The sequence below is a fragment of the Onychostoma macrolepis genome, chromosome 11 (genome assembly GCF_012432095.1).
Source record: "Onychostoma macrolepis isolate SWU-2019 chromosome 11, ASM1243209v1, whole genome shotgun sequence".
In the NCBI taxonomy this organism is placed as follows: Eukaryota; Metazoa; Chordata; class Actinopteri; order Cypriniformes; family Cyprinidae; genus Onychostoma; species Onychostoma macrolepis.
Genome location: NC_081165.1, coordinates 12,661,019 through 12,673,418, shown reverse-complemented (window position 1 = coordinate 12,673,418; position 12,400 = coordinate 12,661,019). Strand labels below are relative to the sequence as shown.

General features: G+C 35.8%; 1 protein-coding gene across 4 annotated transcripts in view; it reads left to right on the top strand.

Moving 5' to 3' along the window:
• Positions 1-2,668, top strand: part of cntnap5l (contactin associated protein family member 5 like) — a 73,615-nt gene extending 70,947 nt beyond the window's left edge. For 3 of the 4 annotated variants that reach the window (XM_058792342.1, XM_058792341.1, XM_058792344.1), the window contains 3 exons: positions 905-1,117; positions 1,247-1,321; positions 1,608-2,668. In XM_058792342.1, the coding sequence (XP_058648325.1) occupies positions 905-1,117; positions 1,247-1,321; positions 1,608-1,804 (485 nt within the window). In that variant the 3' untranslated portion in view covers positions 1,805-2,668. Of the gene's footprint in view, positions 1-904; positions 1,118-1,246; positions 1,322-1,607 lie in introns of those variants that run through there. The other variant, XR_009273495.1, reaches the window with a different exon arrangement.
• Positions 2,669-12,400: the final 9,732 nt, after the last annotated feature.

Genomic DNA, 12,400 nt, shown 5'->3' with positions numbered 1-12,400 from the left:
TGAATCCAGGCAGGTTAGGACAGGGTGGGTGGTTGTCTGGGTAGGGAGGCACACTTTTGACAGCGCCATCACAGGTGAGTTGCCAAGTCAAAGCCAAATGGAATGTCTCAGTGTTGCCTAGGAGACTGTTTCTTTTTACCTGGTCTGAAAGTGGCATAAACCCCAGTGCTTTGATAGAGGCGAGTGAACATTTAATACAAATTAGCAATAAAGCACTCGCACAACTACAACAAGCTGCTTTTAGACTCATTATTCATTACAGACACAAAATAGAAAAGGAATTCTGTTTTAGAAAGGCTTTGTAGACATTAAAAAAGGGACTTGAGTAATATAATAATGACGCTTGTTAAAAAGGTTATTAAGCAGATTAGAGGTTACTTGTGTGATTCTGCAGTCGGCTTATTTTAAAATTAAAGCTGTGGAGTGGTTACATAAACAGTTTAACAGCTGACTTTGAATTCATTTAAAGGTGAAATGCATAATTACACTCAAATTACTCTCCTTGTCTCCCATTAGTCAGACAAACAGCTAATTTCACTCCAAACTCATGCCATTTGTTGAGCCAAAGTCACTAACATAGCTTGTTTTGGTTACTCTTTTCTCAGAAGAGTAAACATAGAAATAGTTTATATATACAGTTGATTACGTTCAAATCTTGTTTTTAAACAAATTAATACTTTTATTCAGCAAGATTGCATTAAATTGATCAAAAGTGACAGTAAAGACTTTTTTTCTTTTTTTTTAAATAATCAAATCTTAAAAAATCAATTTCTGAAGGATCATGTGACAGTAATGGATGCTTAAAATTCAGCTTTGCCATCATAGAAATCAATTGTATTTTAACATGTAAATATTAAACACATCACATTTAAGTTCAGTTGCTCAATTCTTTTTCCTGTTTCAGGTATTGACATTACTGATAAGGAACTGGTTCAGGCTGGATTGAGAGGGTTTATTGGCTGCTTGTCCTCCGTGCAGTTTAATCAGGCTACCCCTCTGAAGGCAGCCCTGCAAAACAGCCAAAGCCCGTTAGTTACTGTTATCGGCCGCCTGGAAGCATCAAGTTGTGGGACGATATCCAGCTCGAACACGTTGAGCGATACACACACACGGTCAGGTAAATGATCCTTTTTAATAGTTTCCACACTGCAGTGAGTCTAAAAAATGACAATGTTTTTCAGCCTGCTGAAAAGAATAACAAAAGCCAGTTCATTGTCTTCCTCTCGCTCTCGTTCTCTGCTTGCAGATGACTCAGCAAAAACAGACCGAGGCAAAGATCCACTGAAAAAGGCTGATCAAAACGACTTGGCACTAATCGGAGGTATAGATCCCCATGATACTGTGCTCTGGGAAAAACTTTTCAAAATAATACTCAGATCTGACAAGTAATAATCCATCCTTAGAAATGAAACTGCACAGCCTCATTCATCTTTAGTTATATTAGAAGTTTTATTTCATGCTGTTCTCATTTGTTCCACTGCAGCACTGCATTGTAGAGCGATCAAGCTACATTTATGAAGCCACACTATTGCATTCAAAGTAGTGAACCAGTGTAATTTATTCATATTTAGCATGTTTTCATTTTCCTTCGTTTATCTAATGAACAGGAGTAGTGGCTGCAGTGGTGTTCATCACCCTGTGTGCGTTGGCCTTCATCATCCGCTTCCTGTATCGTCACCGACGGACTCCAGCGCCCCCCATAATCACCGGAAAGATGCACCGACCAAGCATGGAGCATCCTCCGTACCGGGCTGCACTGGACCTGCACAAACCCAACCACGACAGCAAAGAATACTACATCTGACCTTGCCATCTCGCGCCTGGCCTTTAATCGAACAGCCTGTCTCCAGTGTACATGCTAACAACCCCACCGCACTGTATTATCTACACTGCAAGCTGAGCAGCCAATCAGAGGCCAACAATGACCCAACAGGCACAAGAAATTACAACAGAGACATTTTGTTTGTTTGCTTATTTTCTACGAAGAGAGTCAAGCTTACGTGAAAGTAAGCGTGCGCCCGCCTCCTGGATGATGACAGCTGTATATTGTTATTTTACGGGCATAATAATAGGTTATACATGCACAGCACACACACACTTTCCAAGCAAAAAGCACAGCAGGAGGACTGAAGCATCACTCTGAATTGTCTTTATCCAGTGTGCCTGCTCAAACCTGTCTGTCTCAGAGCCTGCATATAGAGTGGGCTTAAGCTAATGGACTGAAACCCCAGCGGAGAGGGTTCTGAGAGAATGGTTTTGTGGCAGAGCAGCAGACCTTCCCAGATGTTGTTTTAAAGGATCGATCATTGCTCAACATGTCCAAAAAAAACAAAAGATTAAAGACGTCCGCATCCGACAACCCCGCATTTGATGTCGAAACTATTGACTGGTGCAAGGAGCCGCTAAAGGCTGGGATTAACCACCAAAGGACTATAAGAATATATCAGCGGCGGCTGAGGGATGGAATATGAGTCATTTGTGTGTATCCCAATTCCCATGGGCCGGGCAGATTCAGGCAGTTTAATTCTCTTTCCCACCCTAATCGAGGTGGTCTCGCAACTGAGCGTACCCAGCGTGCCCCAGGAACGAAATCTCGTCCTTATTGAAGTGCATTATATCTCCTGACTAGAAAAAAAACAATAAACACACACACACACACACACACACACACACAAAAACAACAACAAAAAAAACACTTGCTTTCTATTGAGAATGAATTATATGGCTGTTTTTTTTTCTTTTTCTTTTTTCTATATGACTATTGTAAATGAATGGTGTATATACATTTCATAATTATATTTAATAAATGGAGCTTTCTAGGAGCTTATGAGTGCAGATGACCTATTGAAATGGTTTTGGTATATTTATGCAGAAATTAAAGTGTGTATGGCAATGTATGGAATACTGTGCTTAGGCTCAACATAGGGATTGTTTCTGCTTGATTGTTTCAGGCCAAAATTTTCACTAGCTCCAACACATATAATTATAAACTTCACATTTTTATCCATTTAAATTGAGAATTTTATATTGTATTTTTAAGATAATTTGTATATTTACAGGTTTGCAAAGCATAAAGATGCATGTATACTACCATTCAAAAGATTGGTGTCCGTAAAAATTGTAAAAATATTTTTCAAAGAAGTCTCTGTCATCAATCAAAAAAAATGTAATACAAACAATATTGTGAAATATTATTACAATTTACAATGTTAATTTTAAATAATTAAATTTAAATTCATTTAAAAAGTAATTTACTCCTGTGATGCAAAGCAGTGTCACATGATCCTTCAGAAATCATTCTAATATGCTGATTTGATGCTCAAGAAACATTTCTTCTTATTATCAATGTTGAAAACAGTTGTTGCTTAATATTTTGTGTGTGGCGGGGGGGAATCAGGATACATTTGAAATATTATTATTTTTTTTTTTTAACTTTACTGTCAATTTTGATCAAAAATTGCTTAATAAATATGTCCATGTTCAAAAAACGTTACAGATATAGCACTAACAAATACGTAGCATGTGACATTTCTATCAACTGTCACAAAAATCTCTCATAATGGCCCCAGGCCACCAGACTATTCATATTGTTGAGCCCTAGTGGATTGCCATACTACTCTTATTATTTCTGCAGTGCATATAGTATGATTCTGTGCATAGTGTGCTATTTTTCTGTTTCCGTGTAATACGACCTTGCGAAATGTGCAGTATACAACAGAAGCACATTGCGCTGGGTACTCTATTCTACAATGCAGTCTGTTTGACCTTCTATTTCCTGTGTGTCAAATGAACTCCTAGTAATATAAGCCAAGATGGAGAAGAAAAAAAGAGAGCGAATCGATTGCGAGCCCTTAGGATACAGTGGTAATGAAACAACTTCTCTTGGCCATCTGCTGTAACAGGTAGGCTGTAGACAAAGCCAAACAACACCTCTCAAGGCGGGATGCACCTGATTGTCTGACAATCACAGTGATCGCACCTTCAAAAGAAGCCCTCTGTTATAGGCGGCTTCACAACATGTGAACGCACTTGACTGAAGTTAGACTACCAGTCAAAGTGCGAACAGGATTCCTTGTGATCTTAAAAACTTTGAATTGCTGGCTTGCTCTATGCTTTGCTTTGTAGGCCTATATTGTTGTTTCAGCCGTGAATTCGCAGAAATAGAAGCTGTTGTTAAATTGAAACGTGATTTGCTGCTCAAGAAACATTTCTTATTATTATCAATGTTGAAAACCGTTGTGCTGCTTAATATTTTGGGCTGTCCTTTAAGGCTATCGACACTAACCCATTAGTGAACCAATATGAACCATTATTATTAAAATATTACCTTTTTACTGTATTTTTTCCATCAAATAAATACAGCCTTGATAAGCACAAGAGACTATGTCCAAAAACATAAAAAAAACCTTAATTGCAAACTTTTGACGGGGTAGTGTAAAATATAAGTTGTGATTGTTTAACATTTGTGGCCAGTACATAATTTAACATTTGTATGATTTCATGTTTTTTTTGTTTTTGTTTTTGTTTATTACATTAAAATGTAGAAAATTGTATTACAAAAAATGTGCAAGAGACAGAGGCTAATGTTTCACATGACTAACTTGTTCTGCTATTTTCTCTGAGCCAGATAAAAGGAAAACAGAGCGTGTGGAGAAAAAGAAACCTATGAAGATTGAATTATCGATGAGCCTAAATTCAATTCGCCCCCAATATGAGTGGATATCTGGAGAAAAGTCTAAACCTGAAAATGCAGCATGTAGAAAAATGCAGCCGCGCTAACATGAGAGTGGGTTTTCAGATGCGTTTTTAATCAACACCAAGCCTTAAAGCAAGAAGAAGGGAAGAAAAAGATAGTGAAAGGGAGATAAAAAAGAAATAAATTGCTCTTTCTTCTCTGCATGGCTATTTGGCTTGAAAAGAAGCTGAAAGATGAATTTCTATGAGAGTTAAACTATAATAGTTCAATTGTGTGTCATATTCATTTTTAATGCATTCACAGATGCATTGCGGCAAAAGTACATTTGCTATTATAGGTGAGGTGGATGAAAGCTTTAGGCGGCGCAATATAAGTCCCAGTCTGTTGATTGAATATGTTTGAACCACCCAATTACTATAAAATACAATTATAGTTCGCATTGATTTTAATTGGATGCACAGTGGACAGTTGAACGCCAGGAGAGGAGACTAAATCACTGCTGGTGACTAAATCTCTTTTACTTAATGCCTTGATTAAACCCATCACCCTCCGCACTTAACAAAAGCAAAACAATTTTGATACCGTCGATCAGCCTCTGGGGAGTCCTGGGAAGCCAATTAACCTTGGCTGCCATTTACTTTGGGATGAGATCTGAGGGAACTCTAACCCAGTGTGTCATCTGTTATCTGCTACATGATCTCATGGGGAAAAGCTGGCATAAAGTGCGTAATTAATTTTTCTGGAACTGGCAGCATTTTTAAAAAGTCAGCTGGACCAGTGGATTTGGGGGGTGGCTGGTATGAGTTCTGGCCAGAGGTCGTGAAGCACAGGAACTTCAAGCGTACTTGTGTGCTTTTAACAAGATTAATTGGTGGAGTTGGCAGCTTCATCTGCATTGGCTTGAACGAGTGGTCCAAGTGAAGCTTTAATGGCATTGCAAGATAATATCACTCACATACGTGATGAAGAAAGTCTAGTGCAAACTCAAGAAATTGGATAATGCCTATACTGTATATATATCTTCAAAGAGAAAACTGAGGGGAAAATAGCTTGAAAATGTTCCAGAGATATTTATTTATTTAATTGTTTGTTTTTTATATACATAATATCACTATACATTACAAATATGTGTCTACTTAGCTGACCACCCACTGATTTTGCACAATCTGAAGCTGAATTAAGAATACTAATTGAGGTAGTTGACAGATACAGAAATGTAATTATTATTTTATAAATACAAATAGAATACATAGTTCAAAATGTTTGCTGCCAGTAAGATTTTTATTTTATACTGATTGAGATAGATTTGATATTAGCAGACATGAATTTATATACAGTGTAGTATTATAATATATAGGTCAAATTTTGAATTGTAATGTATTTATTTATTTATTTTCCAAAATTTTGGGGTCACTAAGATTATTTATTTGTTTGTTTAATATTTTGTTTTATATATATTTTTAAAATGCCAAATATTTTTATTCAGCATGAACACATTAAATCAAAAGTGAGTTTACAATATTTCTTGAGCAGCAAATCAGCATATTAAAATGATTTCTGAAGGATCATGTGACACTGAAGACTGGAGTAATGATGCTAATATTTCAGTTTTGCATCAAAGGAATAAATTACATTTTTAAATATCTTAAAATAGAAAACAATATTTTCCATGATCATGAAATTTTTCCCAGTCCGTTTTGATGCAGCAGAAATTTCGAACGGTATTTATTTTATTATTTTTATTTATTTATTGTAAAATTTATGTTGGACATTTTGAATGTGTGTCAACAAATCACTTTCCCATGGTACCAGTCACATGTGCAGTTGTCTGAACACATGACACTGTTTTGTATTCTCAAGGCTGCTAGTAAATCTCAAATTGCAGCAATATTACTTGAGCCTCCGCACACTCGATTTGCAAACTTGGCAGGGTATGGGAAATGAGGCTCCACTGTAGCGCAGAGGGGTACAGTCACACCTGTTCACACACACACATACACATATACACACAGACTTTACATCTGGCGGCCATCGCTTTTTTTCTGCCAGCTACGAGATTCATTGATTACTCAAGCAGGATAATTGTGTAAATTTACTGAAAAATTGCCTCTGCCCATGCAGTTGAGTTACTGGAGCTTGGATTTTTTAATTTAATTTTTTTTTTTTAAATGTTGTTGCTGACAAGCTACAGGCTCAGTGCTCAGCACATCTCTGAAGCGGCTGGATGTGCCGGGCAACATCTTTTCCCATCAGGCATTCCCGCTGATCGGCCCCGCAGGCGTGCACAGATGAACCCATCCGCGATGTGTTTTCTCCCTCCTCTGCTGTGCTGGGAAGCATATTTATCATACACGTTTGTTAGAGCTTAGAGTTTAGGGTGTAAATATTCATGATCTACAGTATCAGACTGTTGCCTGAGAGCAATGCACCATCAGGGAGGTCAAATGGATTCTGCTGTATGTGGAGTTTGCTTTTTATTTGTGCCAAGCAGCATTGTGAGAAATGTTCTGGGTTAAAGTTAAGCTCAATCGGCAACATTTGTTGCACATTTTCTATTAAAACCGAAAATAACTTCTACTCATACTTTAGTTTTTTTTGTTTTTGTTTGTTTGTTTGTTTTTTAAAGGCAAATGTCATGATTAAAATAAGGTACTTACAGTGCAGCATCTGGAAAGTTACAATGCCAACATAATCCCATTTCTGTTAAAGCTCTTACATTAAAGGAATATTTAACCCAAGCATGAGAATTTGCTGAAAATGTGCTCACCCTCAGGCCATCTATTTTCTTATTAGGAATTTTTCTGAGAAATTTAGCATTACACCACTTGTTCACCAATGGATCCTCTGCAGTGAATGGGTGCCGTCAGAGCAAGTGATGTAATGCAACCACACTGTAAAAAAAAAAAAAAAATTAAAAATTAAAGTTAACTTAAAATTTTAAGGCAACCAGCTTCAGCAGATTTTTGAGTTTGCTCAACTTATTTTTGTGGGAGATTCTGGTTGCCTTAAAATTTTAAGTTGGCTCAACTTTTTTTTTTTTTTACAGTGCAAACATTTCTAGTGAGTTTGGAACTACACAATGGCTTGGAGAAACTCTACTTCAACTCAGTGATGTGAACTTTTCAGGTTGTCCTTTGACATATATTTTGTGCTAAAATCAGGACTATAACTTGGCCTTTCCAAACATTAAATTTCTTCTGCTTTAACCACTCAGTGTTAGACTTGTGTTTAGGGTTGCAGGTTCTACTTTCTGTCCACAGAATGAACCTTGACATTCTTCTGTAGAATGTTCTACTATAAAGCAGAATTTATTCTGACTAAAGCGTGATGAACTTCTGCTAACCTACACTACCGTTCAAAAGTTTAGAGTCACAAAGATATTTCTTGTTTTCTTCTTCTTTTTAGAAATAAATAAATAGTCTTCAGCAAGGACACATTACATTTATCAAAAGTGACAGTAAAGACATTAATACTGTCACAAAAGGTTTGTCAGCTTTCTCAAAAATACTGAAAAAATATCCATAGTCTGTCATTAAGAACATACACAATGGGTCTCAATCACTAACCGTGTGTGCATATTTGCACGTTAATATTTTAATGCTGAAATAATGATTCATAAATAAGAATGCCTTAATTTTATTCTAAATTTAGAACAGAATTTAGAGCCACGTGTGAAAGGCTCCCAGTGGGAGGATTTGTTATTTAAATATTCTTTGATTAGAATTTAAATAACTAAATTACTCTATACAGTAAGTCATACTTAGTTCAGAGTAACAAAAGGCATGCAAATTATAACATAGACTAGAATAAATTCTGCACAAAAATTAATTTGTGTTTATTGTGTATCAATTGCTTTTTAAATGGATGTACAGGAAAGTACGCCAATGTCTCATACTCACCAAACTGAAACTACAGCAAAAAAAAAAAAATGTAATACTGTAACATATTAGTTTTGCAATTTAAAACAATATATTAATCTATTTTAATATGCACTAAAAGGTCATTTATTTCTGTGATGGCTAAGCTGAATTTTCAGCAGCAATTACTAAAGGCTTCAGTGTCACGATCCTTCAGAAATCATTGATGAAGTGAGAAGATGAAGAGAGTCGTACTGTTTTTCTCCACTTTTAACTTTAATATTTGGTACAGTTTCCACAAAAATATTAAGCAGCACAACTGTTTTCAATACTGATCATAAAAAATGTTTTTAAGCACCAAATTAGCATATTAATAGCAAATTAGCATATGTCAATATGTGCTAGTAGAGTGTTTATCACTCACTAAAAACCTGAAAGGGTGACAAGCTTCCATCTTGTACTACACTTAAAAGGCACAAGCAGCAAATAAACACGTTCATGAAGACATGAATGTCCAAAACATCAAGAGAGTATGTGCTTTTAGCATAAACGTCAGACAGATCAAATAGCTTGATTTAAATGAAATTTCCTTCCTTTGGTTAGATGGCTTCCTCAAAAACCAGAGGCAAGTGCATTTTTCTGACCTGTCACATGCTGCTCATGCCAGTAAAGAAGAGATCAGTGAACAAGATGAGGCTCGGTGCTCTTAGAGGTGGAAAAATGTGTACTTCAAAGTCCATTGAACAAAGCCATCAGTGAGGGGTCTAATAGTGCTTTCACACAAAGCAGCATTTCCAGACGTTCCTCAGCTGGAAGTGTTCCCAGAATGCATTGTCAGCCTCATGCTCTGTTTAAAAAAGTCCCAGTAATAGAACATGTATTGACTGCCGTGACAATTACAGGTGTGTCAAAAGTATTTACAGTCATTTGCTGCAATTGAAAATGTTAATCTCACAACAGATCAACAAAAACGTATCTCGGTGTGTTTCAACACAAAATGTTTAATCCAGTAAACGTTTCATTCACAGTGCTTGCCTTTCAATGGTGTATGATTTAAACCAAATAATCTTAATGGTTAATCAGTGAATCATTTGGTAAATAAACACTTTTCTATAGATGCTATATATTCTATAGAAGACTAGAAAGTTAAAAAGAACAGCATTTATTTGAAAAGTATTTAATTTAGCTATAATTTAATATTTTAAATGTCATTACTGTCATTTGATGTGTCCTTGATGGGGGAAAAAATCTGTAAAAAATCTTAATCTTTAAAAATAAATAAATAAATAATATATATATATATATATATATATATATATATATATATATATACACACACACACACACACACACATATATATAAACAGATTAAATATAATATATATATATATATATATACACACACACACACACACATATATATAAACAGATTAAATATAATATATATATATATATATATAAAACATTTTTTTTTAAAGTATGTACAGTTAAAAGTCTACATTAAAATTTTATATTGCAGTATTTTAAATGGATAGTTCACCCAAAAATGAAAATTCTGTAATTAATTACTCACCCTCATGTCGTTCCGAACCTGTAAGACCTTCATTCATCTTCAGAACACAAATTAAGATAAGAGAGCTAGAATTAAAATAGAATTAAGAAGAGCTTTCTGACCCTCCATAGACAGCAAGGGTCCTACCATGTTCAAGGCACAGAAAGGCACCAAGAACATCGACAAATTAGTCCACGTGACATCAGTATTTCAACCATAATTTTATGAAACTTCGAGAATACTTTTTGTGTGCAAAAAAAACGAAATAACGGCTTTATTCAACAATTCTTCTCCACCGAGTCACCCTGACGTCCTAAGTCATCCGCCCCGAACTGCTTGCATATACGACAGTTAGCGGAAGTTAGAGAAAACTGTTTCTAACGTTTTATATATGGATATTTTTCTTATAAAAACGTATCGATACGCTACAGAAGGCCTTTATTCAAATGTTATTTTTTTTGGGGGGGGGGGTGAACTCAGTCAAATTTGACTGAGTCAAATGATGAGATTTCAATTTTTCCTTTGTCTTTGGAGTGTTACAAGCTGTTCGTACAAATATAAGATCTGTAAAGTTGCACAGACTAAAGTCTCAAACCCAAAGAGATATTCTTTATAAAAGTTAAGAATCCTAAAATGCCTCATTTAAACATGCTCCCACAAATCTATGTCATTGTGTTGGAAGATTTGCATAACACCGCCCAAATGTTTACGCAAAAAGAAAGAGGGCGTAACTTTTATTCTGGCTGTATTATTGTTTCCGCCACCATGTCGTGGAGATGCTGTGTGCTTCCACATATGTTAAGGGGCGTAACATTTCCATCACAGTGCTCCAATCAAGGATTTTTGAGGCCGATCACTGATCACAGATCATAGATCACAGAAAGCAGTATCTGCCGATACGATCACCGATACCGATCTTTTTAAAGCCCTTTTTTTATCATGTAGAATTATTTATAGTGATGAACCAATCAAGATTTTTAGACATATATTCAGGGCCTGAATTTCATTTTTGAAAATGAATTCCCCTCTTAGGTGACTCTTGTGAGAGGGGATTTTTTTTTTATTTGAGGGGTGGAGGAGGGCATTTTTTAGACATTTTTCAAAAATATATATTTATCACACCTAAACGTTTGATCATGCAATCGTGCAATTTTTGCAAAATAGCTTACACACAGAACAAGCCTGTTTTTATGAGCTGTATGTGAGATGGGCCTTTTACACCTGGTTCACACATACCATGTGCAGTATGCAAGCGGTGCAGAAGCAGCACTGACAGTGCTTTCACACAGGTGCACCTGATCCATGGCTGTTTACTACAAACACAACATTTATCCAATATTTTGATTTCAAATCCAAACATTGTTACTTAAAATGCTTTTTCAGCATTGTGATTCTTTTTTACACAGTACAGGAATACAGTCTTTCATAAATGTGTTTAAATGCAATAAATATAAGAAACACATTATTCAATGCTTTTTACTTTTGCATTTACTTCTAGATTTATATATTAAGTTGCTCAAGCAAGTGACAAAACATTTAAACTACTTTTCTTACATTATCACAAACATTCTAAATTAAAACTTACCATTGACAGAAAGTCAGCTCTACTGCCTTTTCTTTGGCATTTAAATGGTTCATAAAGAACGAGTGCTGCACTTCTGCAGATGCACCGCTTCTGTGTGAACACTGTTAACATGAGCGCAGAAATGAGCGCAGAAAATATACGCACCCCATACGCAATGCAAACGGTGTGTGTGTGCACGTTTTGTGACAAATGAGGACATAAATTTGCATAATGACAAGTGTACGACATAAGTATTACAAGGAAAAGGTGACCTTTCAGGACATTACCCCATGTCCCCACTTTATAAATCACACAGAATGGAGTGTATTGAAAATCTGAAATAACACAAAGTTTCCTGTAAGGGGTACACTCTCAGAAATAAAGGAGAAATAAAAGCTGTCACTGGGGCGGTACCTTTTCAAAAGGTACATGTTTGTACCTAAAGGGTCCATTTTGGTACCTTAAAGGTACATATTAGTACTTAAAGTGTACATATTTGAACCTAATAGGTACAAAAGTGTACCTTTTGAAAAGGTACCGCCCCAGTGACAGCTTTTGTACCTTTATTTCTGAGAGTGTAGGGTTAGGTGTAGGGTTGGTGTAGGGCAATAGCACATACAGTTTGTACAGTATAAAAACCATTACGCCTATGGAATGTCCCCACTTTGCCCAGAAACAAACATGTGTGTGTGTTTTTGAAATTGTAAAATGCAGAAAGTTTCCTGTAAGGG